Source organism: Mercenaria mercenaria, chromosome 10 (genome assembly GCF_021730395.1).
Source record: "Mercenaria mercenaria strain notata chromosome 10, MADL_Memer_1, whole genome shotgun sequence".
In the NCBI taxonomy this organism is placed as follows: domain Eukaryota; kingdom Metazoa; phylum Mollusca; class Bivalvia; order Venerida; family Veneridae; genus Mercenaria; species Mercenaria mercenaria.
Genome location: NC_069370.1, coordinates 26,305,514 through 26,332,008, shown reverse-complemented (window position 1 = coordinate 26,332,008; position 26,495 = coordinate 26,305,514). Strand labels below are relative to the sequence as shown.

Here is a 26,495-nt window from a genome sequence, read left to right as displayed (position 1 = left end):
TTCTTCTAAAATGGTCCTATTTAACCATCACCGCGTGGACAAATTAACATAAATATATATCATATAATGAAACATCACCAGATTTGAAATCATTTCTTTAGGGGCTGGAGAAGATTCCATATAATATTATATATGTTACTTTCAACAGTATTTCAGTCATTTAACGGCGGTCAATTAACCTAATCAGTGTTCTGGAGTCTCTACAAGTAGTAGCCTTTTTCCCGCAAGTAACTGCCGAAATTAATTCTGTCACTGTCTATTGTCAAATCGTCATGGAGAACATTCACCTCTCCCGGGGGTCGAACTCACGACCCGCAAACCTTAGATCTGCGCTCTACTGATTGAGCTAAAAATACTTGTTTGTATACATGACAGTAAAGTAATTTTAACTATTTATGTGAATATTTTATACATTTATATGTTATTCATTTTCCATAGTCTTCTTCCTCAAAACCTATCATATTTTCTCTTTCATACACATTTCTCAAAAGGTAATCAATATGTAAATATTCTTTTTTTATAGTCAGTTCAAAGCTTAAATTCAAATTTTATTGCAGCCTGAAATGCAAGAAATGCTTTTACAGTGTCATTTTATAATCATAATTTTCCACACCTGACTTTTGTTTTTATCTCTGCCAAATTTTGACAGATTTGAATGAAAATTGGACACACTGTTTATGACAGTTCAGTTAAATAAACATAACAATATATCAATTGTGCATACATTCGTTGTGCCATTATAGTTTCCCCCCATAAAAAATGTCACAGAATGAATGCAACTTGGTGCTTGTCTGTATGGGGCAAGTACTGCCATCTGCGGGATTAAACAATTTGTCATTAATGTGGTGTCATTAATGACGTCACAAACCTGGTAAAAATAACATGTTCATATTGAAAATATTAACCGATGTTCTATTATAACTAATAAGAGCTGAACATTCAGAATATATGATAATTTTAATTTCATTGAATCAATAGGATCAAAGTGTACTACTGTGAGTTGGAAATACTAATTATGTGACTTTTAATTTAAGGGTTACCTTATTGTTACCCTTACAGTTAAATGGATTTACACCAGGCTATGATCGTTTTTATATTATATTATAATAAAATAATCATTTAACATTGTGTAAAACATTCATTCAAATCTGTCAAAATTTGGCGATAAAGGGAAAAAACAGGTGTAGGGTTAGAAAAGTTGTTGAGTACCGGTATATTGTTAATATACGTGCCATTTAGCTACCTTTATTAACTTAGAAGTCATTTTTAAAAGATCAGTTTTGACCTTGACATGTCTGTGACCTTGAAATTACATAGAAATAACCCTTGGATACGACAGTTCCAAAAATATTTCTCTAGTTAATCCACATTAGTAAACGTCAAGTAAAACACACTTTGTCATCGTATGCCACTTTTCCCAGATATATATTATTCTTTACAATAAATATATATTATATATATATTGTATATATTATCATCAGTTTTATTTACAGAATACTAGAGGGCGTTGAGACACAATATTTAAACCAGTTTAGATGGGATATGAAAATAAAACGAGTGCACATCAGCACAGTTTATTTGTAAATGCACTTATTTCACCTTTGACCCCATTGTACTGTAATGAGGAACCTTAGAAGGCGACAGCCCCTTTTAAATTTCATGTTCGATCCTAAGGAACAGTTTTATACTAATATACGAGCATTAACAAAAAATGCCATCAGAAGTCACATTTTCCCAAGATATTGGCAGACTAGAATGGATCTTCATAAAAATTGGTCAGAATGTTCATCTTGATAATATCTAGGTCAACTTCCAAACTGGGTCAAGTGCGGTCAAAAACTAGGTCAATAGGTCTAAAAATAGAAAAACCTTCTGACCTCCCTAGGGGCCATATTTTTCAATGGATCTTCATGAAAATTGGTCAGAATGTTCATCTTGATAATATATAGGTCAAGTTCGAAACTGGGTCAAGTGCGGTCCAAAACTAGGTCAGTAGGTCTAAAAATAGAAAATCTTTGTGACCTCCCTAGAGGCCATATTTTTCAATGGATCTTCATGAAAATTGGTCAGAATGTTCACCTTGATGATATCTAGGTCAAGTTCGAAACTGGGTCACATGCGGTCAAAAACTAGGTCATTAGGTCTAAAAATAGAAAAACCTTGTGACCTCTCTAGAGACCATATTTTTCAATGGATCTTCATGAAAGTTGGTCTGAATGTTCACCTTGATGATATCTAGATCAACTTTGAAAGTGGGTCATGTGCGGTCAAAAACTAGGTCATTAGGTCTAAAAATAGAAAAACCTAGTGACCTCTCTAGAACCCATATTTTTCAATGGATCTTCATGAAAATTGGTCAGAATGTTCACCTTGATGAAATCTAGGTCAAGTTTGAAAGTGGGTCACATGCGGTCAAAAACTAGGTCATTAGGTCTAAAAATAGAAAAACCTTGTGACCTCCCTAGAGGCCATATTTTTCAATGGATCTTCATGAAGATTGGTCAGAATGTTCATCTTGATAATATCTAGGTTAAGTTCGAAACTGGGTCACGTGCGGTCCAAAACTATGTCAGTAGGTCTTAAAATAGAAAATCCTTGTGACCTCCCTAGAGGACATATTTTTCAATGGATCTTCATAAAAATTGGTCAGAATGTTCACCTTGATGATATCTAGGTCAAGTTCGAAAGTGGGTCACGTGCAGTCAAAAACTAGGTCAGTAGGTCTAAAAATAGAAAAACCTTGTGACCTCTCTAGAGGCCGAATTTTTCAATGGATCTTCATGAAAGTTGGTCTGAATGTTCACCTTGATGATATCTAGTTCAAGTTCGAAAGTGGGTCACGTGCGGTCAAAAACTTGGTCAGTAGGTCTAAAAATAGAAAACCTTGTGACCTCTCTAGAGGCTATACTGTTCAGGAGATCTTCATGAAAATTGGTGAAAATGTTCACCTTGATGATGTCTAGGTCAAGAGCGAAACTGGGTCACGTGCCTTCAAAAACTAAGTCAGTAGGTCAAATAATAGAAAAACCTTGTGAACTCTCTAGAGGCCATACTTTTCATGAGATCTTCATGAAAATTGATGAGAATGTTCACCTTGATGATATCTAGGTCAAGTTCGAAACTGGGTCACGTGCCATCAAAAACTAGGTCAGTAGGTCAAATAATAGAAAAACCTTGTGACCTCTCTAGAGGCCATACTTTTCATGAGATCTTTATGAAAATTGGTGAGAATGTTCACCTTGATGATATCTAGGTCAGGTTCGAAACTAGGTCACGTGCCTTCAAAAACTAGGTCATTAGGTCAAATAATAGAAAAACCTTGTGACCTCTCTAGAGGCCATATTTTTCAAAGATCTTCATGAAAATTGGTCAGAATTTTTATCTCGATGATGTCTAGGTCAAGTTCAAAACTGGGTCACATGAGCTCTAAAACTAGGTCACTATGTCAAATAATAGAAAAAACGACGTCATGCTCAGTTCAAAACTGGGTCATGTGGGGACAGGTGAGCGATTCAGGACCATCGCTCACCATCCGTCCGTCCACACTTTCCTTTAAACAACATCTCCTGAACCATAAGGCCAATTTTTATGAAACTTCACAGGGATGTTCCTTGGATTGTCCTCTTTAAAAATTATTCAAAGAATTGAATTCCATTTAGAACTCTGGTTGCCATGGCAACCGAAAGGAAAAACTTTAAAAATCTTCTTGTTCAAAACCACAGGTCATCGGGCTTTTATATTTGGTATGTAGCATAATCTAGTGGTCCTCCACCAAGGTTGTTCAAATTATTCCCCTAGGGTCAAATATCGCGGCCCTGGCCTGGGGGTCACATGGTTTACATAGACTTATATAGGGAAAACTTTGAAAATTTTCTTGTCCAAGACCACAAGGCATAGAGCCTCAATATTTGGCATGTGACATCATCTAATGGTCCTCTGTAAAGATTGTTCAAATTATGCCCCTGGGGTGAAAAGAGGTCTCGTCCCGGGGTCCCAAATTTTACATAGACTTTCATAGGAAAAATCTTTAAAAATGTTCTTGTCTGAAACTGCAAGGCCTAGGCTTTTGATTTTTGGTATGTTGCATTGCCTGGTGGTTCTTTACCAAGATTGTTCAAATTATGCCTCTGGGTTTTAGAGGCCCTGCCCTGGAGGTCCCAAGTTTTACATAAAATCAAGTCTCAGTCACACTACACCATATAGCGTTAATGGACGACTAAGGTATAACAAAATTTTTAATCTGTTCATGTCCGTTCGCATGCGTTTCTTTTCCATTTCTCGTGCGGCGCCTGCGTTTCTTTGTCTGTCGACGTTCGTTTCATCCAGTGGAAGGTTTTGAGCATGTTCAAAATTTAGAACGTACATCACCAGACAAAGTTGTCCATTAGCTGTATGATAGCAATGCGCTGATATGTGTTTTGTTCGTTACTCGTGCGTTCTCTATCCTGTACTTGTACGGTTTGCATCCGTTCTTGTCCGGTTCACATCCGTTCTGGTCCAGTGGACCTGATTCACAGCCGGACTACTACCGGACATGCAACGGATGTAACGTATGTTCAACGGACGATAACTGACAAGAACGTTTTGTCAGTTTCTCATGCGTTGCGCTTACGTTTTATGCTTGTACAAATCCGTTACTAGTACGGTGATATCCGTTAATTGAACATTTTTCGTCCTGTATATGTGCGTTAATCTTGCGGTCATTGTGCATTTTATGTGCACCGATCGCGAGAGCACCGAGCAGCTGCTAGTGAGAGGGGGATACTTTTCGCCACCGGATAACTTTCTGCCGCAGTTTTTCTATACGTTTGGCGTCCATTAACGCTTTTTACGGTATAGTGTGACTGACACATTACATAGGAAAAAACTTTTTAAAAAGTCCTCTTGACCAGTGAAGTTTAAGGCCTAGGCTTTTGATATTCAGTATGTAGCATTACCTAGTGGCTCTCTTACAAGATTGTTCAAATTTTGTCCCTGGGGTGAAAAGAGGCCCCGCCCCGAGGGTCACATAGTTTTTATATGAGTTATATAGGAAAAAATACTTCAAAAATTATTTGATCATATTTCCTAGAGTGTTTAATTATACCCCCACAAAACCAAGTTTGGGGGGGGTATATAGGAGTGAGCTTGGCGGTCGGTCAGGCGGTCTGTTGGTTTTGCATGGTTTCCGGATGATAACTCAAAACAGGCTTGACCAACTTAAATAATTTTTGGTACACAGTTGTAACATCAGAAAATACAGGTCAAGTTCGAATTTGGGGTCAGTAGGTCAAAGGTCAAGGTCACAGTGACCCTGAACAGTTAAACGGTTTCTGGATGATAACTTGAGAACGTTTGGGCCTAGGATCATAAATTTTGGTACACAGGTGTAACATCATGAAATGCAGGTCAAGTTCGACTTTGAGGTCTGTAGGTCAAAGGTCAAGGTCACAGGGACTCGGAACAGTTTAATGGTTTCTGGATGATAACTTGAGAACGCTTGGGCCTAGGATCATGAAATTTGATAGGGAGGTTGGTTATGACTAGCAGATGACCCGTAATGATTTTGAGGTCAGTAGGTCACAGGTCAAGGTCACAGTGACCCGGAACATTTAAACAGTTTTCGGAAAATAACTTGAGAATGCTTGGGTCTGGGATCAGGAAACTTAATCTGGAGATTGGTCATGTCAAGCAGATGACCCATATTGATTTTGAGTTCCAAAGGTCAAAGGTCATTTAAACCTTTTACAGACAACAGCTTGAGAACGCTTGGGCGGAGGATCATGAAACTTCATAGGGAGGTTGATCATGACTAGCAGATGACCTAGGGCTGTCATTTAATGGGTCTTAGGCATATCGACGATACCGATATATCAGAAGACGAATATCGATGATACATCGATATATCGATTATTAAGTTAGATTAACAACCTATTTGTTCATATGCATACTATATACCTTCCTGTAAATGCTATTTTTAGTTTTATTGCCTACTTTTCATATTACTGTTTGATTGTGTTGTATTTGTATTTATGAAAATAAAAGAAACAAATAAAAATTAATAAAATCTTTCATTTTTATTTTGCCTTCACTTCTCTTTTGCATTTATCTAAATTTACAACTTTGTAAGCTTAATTGTTTTTGAGGGTCTGAGTGTTTATCTGGATAGTTTTTTCTCTCTGTAAAATATCGATTTTTGAAAATGGGAATCGATAATCGATCGACAAAAAAATATCGTTGATACATCGATATCGTTTCTATCGATGACAGCCATAAGATGACCTCTGTTGGTTTTGTGGTCAGTAGGTCAAAGATCAAGCAAGTTCAGCTTTGACATTGGCTTAGTTCTGTGACAAGGCCATATTGTGGGGGTATAATTCGTCACTCCAGTGACAACTCTAGTTATAATTATGTCTCCCACCACACAGTAGTGTGGGAGACATATTGATTTACTCCAGTCTGTCTGTCTGTGTGTGTGTCTGTCACAAAGCTTGTCCGCACTCTAAGTCGAACATTTCTCATCCGATTTTCACCAAACTTGAACAAAATGTGTTTGACCATAAGACCTCAGCCAAGTTCGATAACTAGCCAAATCGGTCTAGGCGTCTTGGAGTTATGGCCCTTGAATTACCAAAAATCGGTCTTTTTACTCTTGTCCGCACTCTAAGTCGAACATTTCTCATCCAATCTTCACCAAACTTAAACAAAACGTGTTTGACCATGAGACCTCGGCCAAGTTCGATAACTAGCCAAATCGGTCCGGGCATTTTGGAGTTACGGCCCTTGAATTATTGAAAAATTGGCCTTTTTGCTCATGTCCGCACTCTTAATTGAACATTTCTCATCCGATCTTCACCAAACTTGTACAAAATGTGTTTGACCATAAGACCTCGGCCAAGTTCGATAACTAGTCAAATCGGTCCAGGCATTTTGGAGTTACGGCCCTTGAATTATCGAAAAATCGGCCTTTTTACTCTTGTCCGCACTCTAAGTCGAACATTTCTCATGCGATCTTCACCAAACTTGAACAAAATGTGTTTGACCATGAGACCTCGGCCAAGTTCGATAACTAGCCAAATCGGTCCAGGCATTTTAGAGTTACGGCCCTTGAATTACCGAAAAAATCCGTCTGTTTACTCTTGTCCGCTCTCTAAGTCGAACATTTCTCATCCGATCTTCACCAAACTTTAACAAAATGTGTTTGGCCATAAGACCTAACCAAAGTTCGATAACTAGCCAAATCCGCCCAGGCACTTTTCATTTATGGCCTTGAATTACTGATTGGATCCACTTATCCAGACCATCTAATTGGATCCACTCGTCTAAAACATCTAGAGAAACTAACATTTTTCATCATCTAAGGGGCAGTTGTGGGAGACATGCGCTTTTCTCAAAAGCATCTCTAGTTACCTTATGACCCCAAGTAATTAGGGGTCACTTGACTGTAACCTTGACCTACTGACCTATTTTCTTGCTTTTTAAGATGCAGCCTTGAAATTCGGATGACATGTACAGTTTTGCACACCAATCTTAAAAACTGACTTCAGTGACCATGAATTGACCTACTGACCTTAAACAATTATCGACATTTTCATAGGTTGATATCAGGATTTATCAACCCGAAAAGAGTTATATTCACCGAGCTTCGGCTCGGTGAATATAACTCTTTTCGGGTTGATAAATCCTGATATCAACCTATGAAAAAGTCAATTATTGTTTTATTACATGAATAAATGTATAGTCAGTCTTGTTATTACAATTGTATCTTTAATAAAGAAATAAGGAATGAATTTAGACCAAATCAGGGTGATACTGGTTTTCCAAGCACCTACTTCGATCTATTTTCATTTTTGTACTATTTATAACCCAAGATAAGTTGATATGATATGTACTCATTACTTTTCGAACCGTTTTCAGCCAATCAGAAAAACAATAGAATACAGTCATGTAATAAACTTTCTTGTTTTTGAAGATACAGCCTTGAAATTTGGATGACATATGTACAGTTTTGCACACTGATCTTAAAACTGATTTTCAGTGGCCTTGAATGTGACCTACTGACCTACTTTCTTGTTTTTAGCTCACCTGAGTACAAAGTGCTCAAAGGTGAGCTTTTGTGATCGCCCTGTGTCCGTCGTCAGTCGTCCGTCGTCAACAATTTGACTGTTAACACTCTAGAGGTCACAATTTTGGCCCAAACTTAATGAAACTTGGTCAGAATGTTACTCTCAGTAAAATCTTGGACGAGTTCGATATTGGGTCATCTGGGGTCAGAAACTTGGTCACAAGGTCAAACTAAAGAAAAGCTTGTTAACACTCTAGAGGTCACAATTTTGACCCAATCTTAATGAAACTTGGTCAGAATGTTACCCACAATAAAATCTTGGACGAGTTCGATACTGGGTCATCTGGGGTTAAAAACTAGGTCACCAGGTCAAATCAAAGGAAAAGCTTGTTTTAACACTCTAGAGGTCTCAGTTTGGGCCCAATCTTAATGAAACTTGGTCAGAAGGTTACCCTCAAGAAAATCTTGGACGATTTTGATATTGGATCAACCGGGGTCAGAAACTAGGTCACCAGGTCAAATCAAAGGAAAAGCTTGTTAACACTGTAGAGGCCAGATTTATGACTGTATCTTCATGAAACTTGCTCAGAATGTTAATCTTGATGATCTATAGGTCAGGTTCAAATCTGGTTCAGGTGGGGTCAAAAACTAGGTATCTAAAAAAAAACTGAAAACTGCTTTATTTGATTAAACGCCTAATTTTACACATAGTATATTCACTGGCGTTGTACATTGATTTATATAGCGCCCAAGGCGCTTTACATAGTTCAAATGCAGCCACACAGGGCGCATAATTCATCCTCTACTAGTACAGACACAGAGCGATCTGACCAGAGGGACAGAGTGAGACAAAGCCCCCACGACAGAGAGATCAGAAATCAGATACAAGCTTATCCGGCTAACTTAGCCTAGCTCGTTTCGAATAGACAGCCTGGTTCTTTAACGTGCCCAGTGTATAGCACTGATACACGCAAGGATTGCCTGGGTTCCTGACCAGTACACCTCTAGTTGGGTGGGAAACACTGAAAAGCGTTTCTGAAAATTCCCGAGTAGCTGTCGGGGATCGAACCCCGACCTCAGGATTGGAAGGCCAGTGTGCAAACCACTGAGCTATCCGTCCACCCAGGTCAAATCAAAGGAAAAGCTTGTTAACACTCTAGAGGCCACATTTAAGACTACTGTGAAATCATTATTATTCGTGGGGGATTAATTTTCGTGGATTTCGTGGTTGAGCTCAACCATGAATTTAAGTCCCAACGAACAAATTGTGCCCACGATAATTTTAATTGTACGTAATGTCGCAAAAAAAAAAGACACAACAGCCGTTCGATCTAATCCGTTGTTGGTTGCATGCGGCAGTACTAACCTGCAGCTTTCGTGTAGTTTATGGAGGCTCCATCAACGATAAACATAGGTATGCGTTGAAACAAAACCGACTACTGATTGACTCAACCACGAAATCCACGAAAATTAGTCCCCCATGAATATTAATGATTTCACAGTATTTGCTTGTCAAGTTTCAAAACCGACTATTTTATTTAGAAATGTACCCGCGGTTTGTTTATGACATGCTTGTCAAAGTAAAAGTAGATACTAAAAATAAAAGTTTGACGTAGCGTCACGTGCCAACCGCACTATTATACGGCTGTTATTTAATTTTTTGGGCCCCGCTGTGCAATGTTTATACACTAGCCTTTATTTTTACTGACATGTAGTAAAATATTACGACTCTGGAACTTTAGATATTATAAATTAATTGCTAGATTTGCGTCCGATGCATTAATACTTAATTCACATTACACGTTTCTTGGCAGGAAATAACAAATGCACAAGTTCAACGGCTTGTAATTTTAGCTGCAGACGTGCTATTCATTTTGCGAAAAAAAATCGGACCAGTTTATAATAGTTTATGTAAGGATTACTATGGTTATACTAGTACTACGGAATAAAAACAACATTTTTAAATCTGTTATAGTTTGTTTTCATTTGCAATACAATAACTAGTTCTTTTTTAAAACACGATCAAATGATCAATGATCAACTTTATATTTGTTTCAATTATGAATACTGATGCACGGTGCTACGGTTTTGACACTTTTAAATTGGCGCCGAATTTTCTTATTGAATATTTCAGTTTTATAAAAGTTTTGCAAATAATTAGGGGTCGTATAATTAAAGATAACACGGTCGTTAATTGGCACATGATCACTCGCTAATCTCCCGCGGCGTAGATTGCAAATTCGGTAACAATGGTAGCGCTGTTTGACACGTATAGGTTTCACATGTAAGGACCGAAGTGCTAGTAGATCTATTCCTGTGGAAATAATGATTTTTTTTTTTACAAAAAAATGAAAATCCACGAATTTACGTCCCCACGAAATTTCGTGCCGACGAAATTAAATGATTTCACAGTATATCTTCATGAAACTTGGTCAGAATGTTAATCTTAATGACCTCAAGGTCCAGTTTGAATCTGGGTCATGTAGGATCAAAAACTAGGTCACCAGGTCAAATCAAAGGAAAAGCAAGTTAGCACTGTAGAGGCCACATTTATGACCATATCTTAATGAAACTTGGTCTGTATGTCAATCTTGATTATCTATAGGTCAAGTTCAAATCTGTGTCAGGTGGGGTCAAAAACTAGGTCACTAGGTCAAATTAAAGGAAAAGCTTGTTAACACTCTAGATGCCACATTTATGACTGTATCTTCATGAAACTTAGTCAGAATGTTAATGTTGATGATCTTTAGGACAAGTTCGAATCTGGGTCATGTAGGGTCAAAAACTAGGTCACTGAGCCAAATCAAAGGAAAAGATATTTAACACTTTAGAGGCCACATTTATGACCATATCTTAATGAAACTTGGTCAGAATATTAATCTTGATGATCTTTAGGTCAATAGGTCAGTTGAGCGATACAGGGCCTTCATGGCCCTCTTGTTTAAGATACAGCTTTGAAATTTGGATGACATGTATAATTTGCATGCGACTTGCCCCTTTTTGCTCCATGTCTTCCGAAACGTGTCAGAATGTTTGTTTTTAAAATCTTGGACTAGTTCTAATCTGGGTCATGTGGGGTCAGAAACTATGTCACTAGGTCAAATCAAAGAAAAAGTTTGTTTACATTCAAGAGGCCACATTTTTGGTCCAATTTTAATGAAAATTGGTCAGAATATTTGTCTCTATGAAATCACTAGGTTAAACATGTTTACACTGTTTTGGTGTGTTACTATGGTGAGCGACCTAGGGCCATCTTGGCCCTCTTGTTATCTGTATTTCAACACTATCCATGAGAATAATAAATAATTGCAAGCACAATGATTTTTCCATAAAAATGTCAGAGGGGTACTACTGTATTTTAAGCTTTTAAATTTTTTTAAATAAATGCAAATAACACGAATATATTACTTGATTTAGAAATAAAATGTTTTGAAGCTACAATAAAAGAAAAAAATAACTTTTCTTAATATTTTTCTAAGAAATTACGATCAAAGGCAAGATATAAGATATTTTAAACATCTCTGTTGCCATGGTAACTTTAAACGTTAAGATAAATACGGTACCATGTAAAGTATTTGGTAATTTCTGCTAATAATATTATCCTGAAATTCCATGTTGGTCATTATCAGAATGGCACTGGAGCTGTCAAAAAACCCGCTATCATACATAGCTGTTTAAAAATGAAAGAAAATGCGTTACCAATTGGAAGCACAAGCCCTGTGGCATATACATTTTAAGCTTTATATATATATATTAGAAAGCTAACGCGCATATTAGTAAAATTATCAACAACGCAGACTTTTACAGATAATAGGGAAACCGAAATACACTGAAAAGTGTTAAATGTATGTATTTTCCTTCTTTCAGTATAAAATACTTTTGGAGGGTCTTGTATTTCAAACCTGGATAAAAACTGTACTTGAAGTGACAGAGATTATTAAAACAACATTGAGATTGTAACAGCTAAAACATTAAATTACACGAAATACAATTAACAGCAGCGGTTCAACTAATTTGAAGTTACCCTGATAACAAAGTATACTTAACACGTACATGGAGTAATACTAACCTTTGCCTTTGCTAAATATATCAGTCACTAAGACAACTGCTGCTGTTGGAGATAATGTCAATGCGTTACACTTAGACAACTGCCATACATGCCAAGTTCCCAGGACAATTTTCCAGGAGATATCAGTTGAAAATCCAGGAGATTTGATGAAAATCCAGGAGTTTTATCGACCAACATTTTTAAGGAAATTTTAAGTCAAACATAAAACTGTAAAACAGATTAGATCTAAACCATATCCTTTCTGACTTGATTAATTGATTTGGGCAATGGTTTCAGGGGTTGTAATTTGCATTTTATCCTTATCATGCTGGACACTATTAATTCTGCCTTTGCAACAAGTGCAGATCATGATCAGCCTGCACATACCTGAAGTCTGATCATGATCTGCACTGTATGCCTTACAGTCAGTCACCTCTTTTAACAGTTAATGGTACTGTCCAAACTGAAAGATGGGCAAGTTCATTATAGAAATTTAGCAAGGTAAAGGTTTAAACATTTTTTTTCAAAAAAGTATTTATTTAAATTTATTCAATTATTATCTTTTAATAAGCAGAGGAGAATAGTATCCAGTGAATAATCTGCAGGTCTTTTTGACATTCCTAGAATTTTAGCCCACGAGCAGTAGCTAAAATAGATTGGAAATGAATCTATTTCACCATTTTGACTTTATATATAGTCTTAAAAAATTAGAGTCAGTGTTTTTACTCAATAAAAATGAAAATTAAAATACAAAATCATAGCTGTTAAAAAATATTTAAACCTATTTCAAGTTGTTGACACTTTGCCATGGTGGTAATCATTCCCATCACTCCAAGTTATCTATTCAATTTCAAATGTATTCAAATCTTTTCCCATCTAAAATTTCCATATCATGACATTATGTAAACTTGCCAAATAACACAATCTAAAAATAGCCCATACATACACAGGTCCTGTCTACTGATGTCATCAGAGCGTGACCTTGTTAAACTTTTATCATGGAGTGATAAATTAGGTCAGCCACAGTGTGTAATTGATGCTTGTAGTTTTGGACACTGGAACATAAAAACTGTCTGGCTAAGGCTGGCATCTGTCCAAAATTACACTAAAGGTATGTTTATTATGGAAAAATGGTTTTCCGGGAGATATTTAAGTTTTCAATACGTCCGGGAAATTGGGTCTGAATCCGGGAAACTCCCGGACTATCCGGGAAACTTGACATGTATGAACTGCTGCTGTTGGAGATAATGTCATTGTGTTACCCTTAGACAACTGCTACTGTTGTGTTACACTTAGACAGCTGCTGCTGTTGGAGATAATGTCATTGTGTTACACTTAGACAACAGTTTTTTAGCTCATCTGATTTTTTGAAAAAAAATGATGAGTTATTGTCATCACTTGAGCGGTTGTCGGCGTCGGCGTCTGCGTCGGCGTTGCCTGGTTAAGTTTTATGTTTAGGTCAGCTTTTCTCCTAAACTATCAAAGCTATTGCTTTGAAACTTGGAATACTTGTTCACCATCATAAGCTGACCCTGTACATCAAGAAACATAACTCCATCTTGCTTTTTGCAAGATTTATTGCCCCTTTTGGACTTAGAAAATCAGTTTTCTTGGTTAAGTTTTATGTTTAGGTCAGCTTTTATCCTAAACTATCAAAGCTATTGCTTTAAAACTTGCAACACTTGTTCACCATCATAAGTTGACCCTGTACAGCAAGAAACATAACTCCATCCTGCTTTTTGCAAGATTTATGGCCCCTTTTGGACTTAGAAAATATCAGATTTCTTGGTTAAGTTTTATGTTTAGGTCAACTTTTTCTCTTAAACTATCAAAGCTATTGCTTTGAAACTTGCAACACTTGTTGACCATCATAAGATGACCCTGTACAGCAAGCAACATAACTCCATCCTGCTTTTTGCAATAATTATTGCCCCTTTTGGACTTAGAAAATCATTTTCTTGGTTGAGTATTATGTTTAAGTCAACTTTTCTCATCAACTGTCAAAGCTATTGCTTTAAAACTTGCAACAGTTTTTCACCATCATAAGTGGACACTGAACATCAAGAAACATAACTCTATCCTGCTTTTTGCAAGAATGATGGCCCTTTTTAGACTTAGAAAATCATGGGTAGGACAATATTTCTATTACACAAAAAAAATCAGATGAGCGTCAGCACCCGCAAGGCGGTTGACTTCAGTTCAGTTTTTCCATAGAAAGTGTCGGCTGCGCAGAAAGATGCGCATAAAAAACTATTGGAATTCCCTTTAATACCTTAATAAACAATATTTTTGGTCCTACAGCCCACATAAATGACCCTATTTAGTTCATACTCACACTCAACAAATCTGTGGCAAGAAACTTAAAACTTAAAACTTGAAAAAAAAACTTCTTTTGTCATACCCCTGGGGACATGACTTTGCGTTTTGAAAATGCAGCTTGTTCTTCTTGTTTTTGAACTTTATCAGAATGTTTGTCTCTATGTAATCTAGTTCAAGTTCAAACTGGCCAGAAGTCAATAACTATGTCACTAGGTTAAATAATAGAAAACCTTTTTAACAATTAAGAGGTCACACATTCTTCCTGATCTTCAAATTGTCAGACAATTTACCTGAACAACATTTAGGTCAAATTTGAACTGGATTATCAGAGGAAGAAATCTGGGTCACTAGGTCAAGTCATTAAAAAAGCTTGTTAACAGTCAAGAAACCACATTTTCTACCTGATCTATGTACAACTTTGGCAGAGTTTGTGTATGAAATCAAGGTCAAGTTTCAAGCTGAATTTTAAGAGGATAATGACAAGTTCACTATGTCAGATACTGAGGTATATTATTAACTCTGTAGAGGCCATATTTTCTACCTGATCTTCATAATTCTTTATAAGAATGTTTCACTGATTAATCTGGGACAAGTTCGTTACTGGGTCATCTTGGGTCAAAACCTAGGTTGGCAACAAACCACTAGTGAAAGTTTATAATTTTTATCTTTCTCTTGTAGGTTTGATGTGTTTAAACAGGTACATAGCAGAAACTTTGTGTGACATCTTGGAGGAAATGGACAACACATAATCTGCATTATGTGATATGTTATTTATATTTGTAATAGACAGCAAGTCTTTAAATAATAAGTACAGATGATGTCAGATTTATGTTTATTTTATCACTGCTTCATTGTGATATTTTTGTTGACTCCAATATTTGACATGTTGATGCTGGTCCCCAGGCCATATAATGAATTGGAATTCATTTCAGATGGGATGTATTTATTGAATTAATTATGTAACTGTTAAATATGTTCTTGGTCTTCATTTACTAATCTCATTACATGTGTATCTTGTACATATAAAAGGGCCCAAGTGGTTGAGGTCGCTTTGAATAACTTGCCCCTCATTGATATTCGTTTGAAACCTTTGAAAACTCATTTAAGGTTTAGAATTCTTCTTCGAGTTAGGAAGCCAACCAAGTCAGTGGTTTTACTCAGGTGCTGGCCCATGTCTAGAATAATGCTGGCAGGGTAACCTGAAGTATTCCATCACCATTAAAGCTGGAAAGTCACCTTACAACCTACATTGTGTTGGCATGACATTAACTTAACAAAACAAACATTTAGTGCATACAGATTTATATAAAAATCTTTGAAAAATCTTTTAAAAGATGTTACTGATGAATTGGTTATATTTTACATAAACGTCAGTCTAAAGTAGATTTTTTTATCATGTTTTTTTCTGAGACTTTAATCAGGTGTATTGTTGGATTCATCTACTAGAGATTCATACTTGTACTTCTGCTCTTCCAAATTCATTTGCCTCTATTCCCCCAGCATTCTTTGAATTTCAGCTTCATACTAATATCATAAGGCAGGATGATCAATTTTGATCAATACTAGAAGGCTTAATTTGTATGTTAGGGATAAACAATAGGGAATTTTATCGCATTGGCTTGAAACTATTGAACCTGCTTCTTCTTATACAGTTACACCAGTTTTGCACTGAGACAATGATTTATGTTAGAGAGCTTCTGGTTTAAGGTAGTGGATTCATAATGTCGTTCATATTCCATTTCGATTTTGTATTCCCCATAATTTTATAATTTCATCATACTGAATGTTATGAGTTTGTGAAAGCCACATTAACGGTGGAAGAATGCTAAAATGGCAAATGAAAATAATTATTTATTTATGTAATTGCAGGAAAATTGCTAATTTTATTATGGGTCCACTACCTTAGTAGAAAACCGTTTCACTGCCATGTTACGATGTCAGGGAGAGAAACCTCAGTTTATAAAGATGTTTATGCATGACCACTCAAAATCATTCGAAATGAAAACATTTGCCAAGCAATGCTTACTGTATTTAGCTCTGCTTGGTGCAACTGATTGGCAGCTGGTCAACCCAAGTGATCTCTTTCTTTTGTGATGTATTGTAATTTTTTTTTTTATGTTTGTTAAGCATGAAAATACGCTGTTGCATTCATGTGGTAGGCAATTTAAACTATGCTGTTACACTCACGTGGTAGGCAATTGATTAAAAAATATGCTGTTAAACTCATGTGGTAGGCAAATGATTAAAAATATGCTGTTACGCTCTTGTGGTAGGAAAATAATTAAAAATATGCTGTTATGCTCATGTGGTAGGCAAAAAAATATGCATTTACACTCACTTGGTAGGCAAATAATTAAAAATGTGCAGTTACACTCGCGCAGTAGGCAAATGATTGAAAATATGCTGTTACACTCACGTGGTAGGCAAATGATAAAAATATGCTCTTAAACTCATGTGGTAGGCAAATGATTGAAAATATGCTGTTACACTCACGTGGTAGGCAAATGATTGAAAATATGCTGTTACACTCACGTGGTAGGCAGATGATAAAAATATGCTGTTACACTCACGTAGTAGACAAATGATTGAAAATATGCTGTTACACTCATGTGGTAGGCAAATGATTAAAAATAAGCTGTTACACTCGCATGGTAGGCAAATGATTGAAAATATGCTGTTACTCTCACATGGTAGGCAGATGATAAAAATATACTGTTACACTCATGTGGTAGGGGCAAATGATTGAAAATATGCTGTTACACTCAAAAGGTAGGCAAATTATTGAAAATATGCTGTTACACTCACACGGTAGGCAAATGATTAAAAATAAGCTGTTACACTCGCGTGGTAGGCAAATGATTGAAAATATGCTGTTACACTCACGTGGTAGGCAAATGATTGAAAATAAACTGTTACCATCAGAGGTGGTAATAAGAGTGGTAGGCAAATGAATTCCTTTTTGGTCAATTAAGTGAAGTGTGCCTTGGTGTTGTATATTTTAAAACCATTTACAAACTAAAGTATTGTATTTGTATCAGTACATTTGTACTTTACATCTTGTGTATTTCGTTTTGTTTATCTATTCCAGCATTGATAGGAGTGTACATATTTTTACAAACATTCAATGTACATGTATATAGTTTTATGATTAGAGTGTTATTTGATAATAGTTTGTGAAATAGTGTTATAGATTGTCCCTATTATTGTTTTATCATTATTTAGTTTGCAATAAATGTGACTGAATAATAAAAATATATTATATCTACGTATATATATATATAGGTACTATGTGCCATATCTGTTGTTTCTTATAGATGTATACAAAACTGATAAAATCTTTTTATAAAACAGTTACTACAAATGTCTCTTTTGGAGCAGTTTATTTTATTATCACATTTGTTTATTAATTTGCATTATCTTTTGATATCAGATTTAAATGCATATAGTGTAAAATAAGTTCTCACGTTTCTTTCTGTGAGAAAACTTTGAAGTTTACCTGTAGTTTCATATATTTTTAGGTTTGAAACTTACCATTGCTATGTTTTGATATATGTTACACACCTATATATGTTTTTCATTAAGAATGTATACTTCCTATTATTCTTGTGCAGCTCTTCTTGTTTAAATAGTTATTTTATTATGTTCAGAGAGTTTGATTTTACATGTGTGCTGAAATGCATTAACACAAGAAAAAATGTTTTTGTAATGAAAAAAAAACTTATTTCAGCAAGGATGTTACAGTTTTTAAATGATTTTACCTAAAAACCACTCTTTGTTAAATTTTGAATGTATTTTATAAAGCTATAATCATGGTCAAATAGAAAATGGTCCAAAAATGTGTATTCACATATATAAATTGTTCAGCAATAAGAAGGCTATCCCCACTTTCTGAATTCTACTGCTGTATGACTTAGCCATGTTAGAACACTTAAATATTATAAAATATATGAACTAAAAATAATGATAACGAAGAGTTTATTCATGTTTGATCGTCTAGGCTAAACGAAGTAAATCAGGATTGAAATTATCAAGTCATGAATGAAAATTTACCATCAGTCACATCATGCTGTCGCAATACTTTTACACAGTTTTATGTTTTGCATCAAACTTTCAGCAGAATACTGCTAGAAGTTTTTGAAATATGTTTGTCTACATTTTTATTTGAGCTTGTTCTAACTTTGTTCACCAGCTCACTCAATCTGCACATTCCCCAAAATACAGGCTAAGCGAAGTGATATAAATTCAGTAACTGCAGACTAACAGTATGTTTTATTTCTTGTCTTTGATACTTACCGGTAAGTTGTTGTTAAGTGGAGACTGCTTAGTAATATGAAATACCAGTAATTTAATTTTGTGCGCTAAAATTTGTGGTTTTGGTAAAAATGGCTATTTCATGAGATGAAGTTGGTTAATCAGATTTAGTCAAGTAATGGAATTGTTTGAAACTTTAAGCAACTGATTATTAACACTTTTTTATGTTTACTGAGTGCTTAATTTAGGTTAGGTTTTCATTGGAGGTAAATGTTTAAATTTTATTTTCCTAACCTGATTGCCCAATCAAGATACCGTAGTTATTTTAGCATAGGTGTAAATTTGATAAAAGTTTATTTGGCCTAAGGAATGATGCAAATGTAAGAACTATTGTATTGTATTTGTCAAATATTTACATTGACAACAGTTACTACCAGTATTATTTAACCAAATGCAACATTTGGTATTTGAAATGTTTACAAACACAAGTTTGTAAGGTTACTGCTACCACCCTTTCTAGGCCTTGGTTGCGCAACCAAGATAGATTTTGTAGGAATTAAAAGGATTTGTAAACTACATGTAGTTTTGGAACTTTTCTTTTGGTTTAGATTGTTGAAAATCAGTATCCCAGTATTTCTCAGATGTCATTGTAAAACTAGGAATTATATGGAAGTAAAATGAAATACTCTTATTTTTTAAATACTTTCATATTAAATGTATGGGGGAGAGAATTATAAAATTTTATAAAAAGCAAATTTTGAAATAAAAATCTATTTCTAATAAGGATCTAACTCTACATGTCATAGGTCAGTCTGTTCCTTAGATAAATCTCAAATAGATTGCATGGAAAGTGAAAATGTCATAATTTTATAACCTTGCTGAAATGTGATTGGCCACCTTTATTTGTTTGTCTATTTACTCATTGGGTTATAACAACAACAAAAATAAGTCCCCAGTGAATTTTAATTATTTCGTAGTATTTGATTATATATTTTTATGTATTTAATAAACATTTTTTTAGTTTGTTTTATGATCTTTTATTAAAAAGTGATAGTCTGGCATATATGTTGCTTCTATAATGCTAGACAGTTGAGCATAATTCCAGTTATTTATGCCAATTTTTGCAGCATTATTTGTGTAGGTTTCATGTGTGGTGTTTGAATGAAAAGTTAGTTCACATCGATTTTCTCTGTTTCACTAATTTGTAGGTGTAAATGAGTATGTGATAAAAGGATCATTAGTTTTATTAAATGTGCTCATATCTTTTCTGCAGATATTGTGCTTTTTTCTCAATACAAATCTGATCAACTATAAATATGTATATCTACTGAATACTGCACTTACAGAAAGTAATTTTTCTTATACTATATAAAGATTTTATTATGTACATATATAAATGTAGAGTGTTTCTTAAATTTCATTGTAATCAATTAATAAGTCAAAACATGGCAATCAGAAAATGTTTAGGTAGTTTTAGCTTTATTGTTAAAGAGATTTATAGCTTTGTTTGTATAGTTTATTTTTACTTCTGATTATTGGCCGGTTGATATTTCAAGTGGCTTTGTTTTTGCAGGTGATGAATTATTTTTCAAATATAGCAATTCGTGGCAAGTTTTGAACATGTTTTTTTCCAGAATTAAACTTAAACAGTGTGATTGTTCTTTGTGTCTTACAGACTACACTTCTCGAAAAGTTCTCAAGATAGATTCCTGTAATACCCCTGTGTCTGACATCATATGCCTTCAACTATTCTACTGTTACTTTAACACACTTGAGGTAGCAGTTTTTGCAAAATCCTAATGAAACTTGTCAGAAAGTTCCCCGACAATCTTGAAATTTGGTTGCCTGAGGTCAAAAACTAGGTCACTAAGTGAAATCTTAAAAAAAGCTTTATTAACATTTTAGAGGTCATATTTTCTACTTGATCTTCATAAATGCTATCAGAGTATTTGTCTCTATGAATTCTAGGTCATATTCAGAACTAGGTTACCTGAAGTCAAACATTAAGTCACTAGGTAAAGTCATAGAAATACCATTTCAATACCTTGAAGTCACTTTTTTAGCTCATCTGATTTTTTGAAAAAAAATGATGAGTTATTGTCATCACTCGAGCGGTTGTCGGCGTCGGCGTCTGCGTCTGCGTCGGCGTTGCCTGGTTAAGTTTTATGTTTAGGTCAGCTTTTCTCCTAAACTATCAAAGCTATTGCTTTGAAACTTGGAATACTTGTTCACCATCATAAGCTGACCCTGTATAGCAAGAAACATAACTCCATCTTGCTTTTTGCAAGATTTATGGCCCCTTTTGTACTTAGAAAATATCAGATTTCTTGGTTAAGTTTTATGTTTAGGTCAACTTTTCTCCTAAACTATCAAAGCTATTGCTTTGAAACTTGGAATACTTGTTTACCATCATAAGCAGACCCTGTACATCAAGAAACATAACTCCATCTTGCTTTTTGCAAGATTTATTGCCCCTTTTGGACTTAGAAAATCAGTTTTCTTGGTTAAGTTTTATGTTTAGGTCAGCTTTTATCCTAAACTATCAAAGCTATTGCTTTAAAACTTGCAACACTTGTTCACCATCATAAGTTGACCCTGTATAGCAAGAAACATAACTCTGTCCTGCTTTTTGCAAGATTTATGGCCCCTTTTGGACTTAGAAAATATCAGATTTCTTGGTTAAGTTTTATGTTTAGGTCAAGTTTTTCTCTTAAACTATGAAAGCTATTGCTTTGAAACTTGCAACACTTGTTCACCATCATAAGCTGACCCTGTACAGCAAGCAACATAACTCCATCCTGCTTTTTGCAATAATTATTGCCCCTTTTGGACTTAGAAAATCATTTTCTTGGTTGAGTATTATGTTTAAGTCAACTTTTCTCATAAACTATCAAAGCTATTGCTTTAAAACTTGCAACAGTTTTTCACCATCATAAGTGGACACTGTACATCAAGAAACATAACTCTATCCTGCTTTTTGCAAGAATGATGGCCCTTTTTAGACTTAGAAAATCATGGGTAGGACAATATTTCTATTACACAAAAAAAATCAGATGAGCGTCAGCACCCGCAAGGCGGTGCTCTTGTTACTGCTTCTGTTGGAGATCATGTCATTGTGTTACACTTAGACAACTGCTGCTGTTGGAGATAATGTTATTGTGTTATTCATTATGTTGGTGGCTATGAGAAGACCTTTTTTTCTGCAAATAACTCCCATATAATTCAGAAATGTACAGCCATGGATTTCGGATATACTGACTGTGTCTTATCCTCACAGAGAACCTTTACCTTGTCTTGGAATCAAAGTCTCAACATGTACATCAGTAACCTTGTATACCTTCTTGTTCTCAGATGACCCTGTAAGCTCAGAAAAAATACTGTAAAACATATTTCGTAAAATTTTGTTTACTTATTGCAGGAGAAAAGAAATGGTTTTGCCATCTGTGCAGACATGGATTCCGTTACCCGGTTCCGTACTATAACCATATGAAGAAGCAACATGATATAGAAAGGTAATAATGATAACAATAATAATGACTTTATTTTACGAGGCAAACATATTTGGCAACCAATCTTACACATGGGCCTCAACATATATACATGCACATGAGAAAGAATATATGGTAAATGTTCATTGCTTCTGTATCCCCAAAAATTGTGTGAACACGTATTATTTGTACATCTAGATGTCTGTTTATCCTACAGAGTTTATGTCATGCATATCTCAAAAAGTATTTGACCTATAGCAGGGCTCCGGAAATTTTGAGAACTCAATCGGTCCGAAATGAAAATCATGACATCGGCGCTACCCCACCCACCATATTACCAATATACCATATTTGTAAAACGTGATAGAGTAAAGAAATAAGTATGTCATACATTAAAAATGATTTACCAGTCACTGTGAGTTACCATACAATGAAAACAATCATTCAGTGTTATATGTGATCGTTACTTTGTTTAAATTTCGATGTTTTTCCGAGAAAATACTTGCAAGGATAAAATTGCCGAGACATTGTTTTCTTGGCACCGTGTACCTAACTAGACTAAAAGCCAACGCACGTGACTGGTACACGGTAGATACTTTTTGCTGTTTCCTCATTATTTGACGGAATTTTATAAAATACAATGCGTCAAAGTGATTTACTCAACACATAGTCTCTGCCAAACATCCTCAGTATTTTAGAATATTCTGCCACAGACCAAATGTGTACTTTATGTGAATGCTGAGATCAAATTTCCCGTGTGTATGGCACGAAAAGGTCATGTGGGTTGGCCATCCTAATCATGGTACTGGTCAATCTACACAGATATTTCATTTCACTGGCATTGTACTTCAGTAAGCAACTACGTTTTATATAAAGTTATATGTTCTCTTCTGATGTAAACAAAATTTCATTTTGAAACTTTTTAGCTCACCCTGAGCCTTTGTGATCGTTCACCGTCCGGCGTCAGTCTGTAAACTTTTACTTTAAACGACATCTCCTCATAAACCGCTAGGCCAATTTCATCCAAACTCCACAGGAATGTTTCTTGGGTGAAGCTCTACAAAAATTATTCAAAGACTTGAATTCCATGCAGAACTCTGGTTGCTATGGCAACCGAAAGGAAAAACTTTAAAAATCTTCTTCTCAAAAACCAGAAGCTCTAGAGCTTAGATATTTAGTGTGAAGCATTCCCTAGTGGACCTCTACCAAATTTATTCAAATCATGACCCCTGGGTCAAAATTGACCCCCCCCCCCCCCCCCAGGGGTCATATGATTTTACATAGGAAAATCTTAAAAAATATTCTTCTCAAAAACCAGAAGCCCTAGAGCTTAGATATTTGACATGTAGCATTGCCTAGTGGACCTCTACTAAAGTTGTTCAAATCATGACCCCCAGGTCAAAATTGACCCCGCCCCAGAGGTCACTTGATTTTACATAGATCTCTATAGGAAAATCTTCAAATTTTTTAAAAAAATAAACCAGAAGGCCTAGCGCTCAAATATTTGACATGTAGTATTGCCTAGTGGACCTCTACAAAATTTGTTCAAATCATGACCCCCGGGTTAAAATTGACCCCGCCCCAGGGGTCATTTGATTTTACATAGGAAAATCTTCAATTTTTTTTTAAAAATAAACCATAAGGCCTAGAGCTTAGATATTTCACATGTAGCATTGCCTAGTGGACCTCTACAAAATTTATTCAAATCTTGACCCCCATGGTCAAAATTGACCCTGCCCCAGGGGTCACTTGATTTTACATAGGAAAATCTTATAAAATTTTCTAAAAATAAACCAGAAGGCCTAGAGCTTAGATATTTGACATGTAGCACTGCCTAGTAGACTTCTACAAAATTTGTTCAAATCATGACCCCCGGTGTCAAATTGACCCTGCTCCATGGGGTTACTTGATTGTACATAGAAAATTTTTCAAAATTTTCTAAAAATAAACCAGAAAGCCTAGATCTTAGATACTTGATATGTAACATTGCCTAGTAAACTTCTACAAACTTTGTTCAAATCATGACCCCCGGGGTAAAATTGGCCCTGCTCCATGGGGTTACTTGATTGTACATAGAAAAATCTTCAAAATTTTCTAAAAATAAACCAGAAGGCTTGGATCTTAGATATTTGATATGTAACATTGCCTAGTAAACTTCTACAAACTTTGTTCAAATCATGACCCCCGGGGTAAAATTGGCTCCGCCCCAAGGGTTACTTGATTGTACATCGGAAAATCTTCCAAAATTTTTCTCAAAATCATCAGTTCGACATTTGAAAGATGTAGCTCATATTACTCAGGTGAGCGATCCAGGGTCATCATGACCCTCTTGTTAGCTCACCTGTCACAAAGTGACAAGGTGAGCTTTTGTGATCGCGCAGCGTCCGTCATCCATGCGTTAGTCCGTCATAAACTTTTGCTTGTGACCACTCTAGAGGTCACATTTTTTATGGGGTCTTTATGAAATTTGGTCAGAATGTTCACCTTGATGATATATAGGTAAGTTCGAAACTGGGTCACGTGCGGTCAAAAACTAGGTCAGTAGGTCTAAAAATAGAAAAACCATGTAACCTCTCTAGAGGCCATATTTTTCACAAGATCTTCATGAAAATTGGTCAGAATGTTCACCTTGATGATATCTAGATCAATTTTGAAACTGGGTCATGTGCCTTCAAAAACTAGGTCAGTAGGTCAAATAATAGAAAAACTTTGTTTCCTCTCTAGAGGCCATATTTTTCATGGGATCTGTATGAAAATTGGTCTGAATGTTCATCTTGATGATATCTAGGTCAAGTTTGAAACTGGATCATGTATGGTCAAAAACTAGGTCAGTAGGTCTAAAAATAGAAAAGCCTTGTGACCTCGCTAGAGGCCATACTTGTGAATGAATCTTCATGAACATTGGTCAGAATGTTCACCTTGATGATATCTAGATCAAATCCAAAAGTGGGTCACATGCCATCAATAACTAGGTCAGTAGGTCAAATAATAAAAAAAACCTTGTGACCTCTCTAGAGGCCATATTTTACATGGGATCTGTATGAAAGTTAGTTGAATGTTTATCTTGATGATATCTAGGTAAAGTTCGAAACTTGGTCAACTGCGATCAAAAACTAGGTCAGTATGTCTAAAAATAGAAAAACCTTGTGACCTCTCTAGAGGCCATACTTTTGAATGGATCTTCATGAAAATTGGTCAGCATGTTCACCTTAATGATATCTAGGTCAAGTTTGAAACTGGGTCAACGGGTCAACTGTGGTCAAACACTAGGTCAGTATGTCTAAAAATAGAAAACCTTGTGACCTCTCTAGAGGCCAAACTTTTGAATGGATCTTCATGAAAATTGGTCAGAATGTTCACCTTGATGGTATCTAGGACAAGTTTGAAACTGGGTCACGTGCCGTCAATAACGAGATCAGTAGGTCAAATAATAAAAAACCTTGTGACCTCTCTAGAAGCCATATTTTTCATGGGATCTGTATGAAACTTGGTCTGAATGTTCTTCTTGATGATATCTAGGTCAAGTTCGAAACTGGGTCAACTGCGATCAAAAACTAGGTCAGTAGGTCTAAAAATAGAAAAACCTTTTGACCTCTCTAGAGGCCATACTTTTGAATGGATCTTCATGAAAATTGGTCAGAATGTTCACCTTGATGATATCTACCATATTTTGGTGTGTATAGGTCGCACTTTTTCTACCCATTTTGCTGCCTGAAAAAGTTCCTGCGACCTATACGACAGAACATTGCCAGCAGTTTTTTTTTTCGGGCCAATTTTCTAACCGTAGCTCTCGCAAAATTACGTGCATCTGTTACGAACGAACAAAATGGATAAAAAATATCAATATCGGCGGCTTTTCAACCAATAGCGGTTACTTTCAATAAAATATATCGTAAATAACCCATACAGACTATTAAAATTACGAATGACTTTAATTCAAAGATGTTTTTGCAGTCTGAATTACGTTTGTTTCTACTTTCGTTTTACTGGACGCCATTGACATGTACTCCAGGTTGGATAAAATCCGGACAGATCCGTCCTCCATTCCAAACATTGTTTATACTAATTCTTAGCGTATTAAAAAATTTGAAAGATAATTTTTTACTTTTGATTTTTAAATAAAAGAAAAAAATCCAAACAGATATTTGTTAATCTTTTTACTCAAAATCAAAAGAACGCGGTTAATTACATGACACGGAAAGGTGTTATAATTGCTGTGCAAACAATTCACACTTAAACTTGCATGACAACAGAATGTAAACGCAAACCGTCTGCTGCCAATTAGTGTCAAAAAGCCGCTTTTCTTTGATGTAGTCTGTTACTGATACTACTGTTGGTACGAAAC

At 35.5% G+C, this 26,495-nt stretch overlaps 1 protein-coding gene across 4 annotated transcripts in view; it reads left to right on the top strand.

Moving 5' to 3' along the window:
* Positions 1–26,495, top strand: part of LOC123559591 (zinc finger protein 675-like) — a 161,006-nt gene that overhangs the window by 94,728 nt on the left and 39,783 nt on the right. For all 4 annotated transcript variants that reach the window (XM_045351546.2, XM_053552550.1, XM_053552552.1 and 1 more), the window contains one exon: positions 22,081–22,174. In XM_045351546.2, the coding sequence (XP_045207481.2) occupies positions 22,081–22,174 (94 nt within the window). The remainder of the gene's footprint in view (positions 1–22,080; positions 22,175–26,495) is intronic.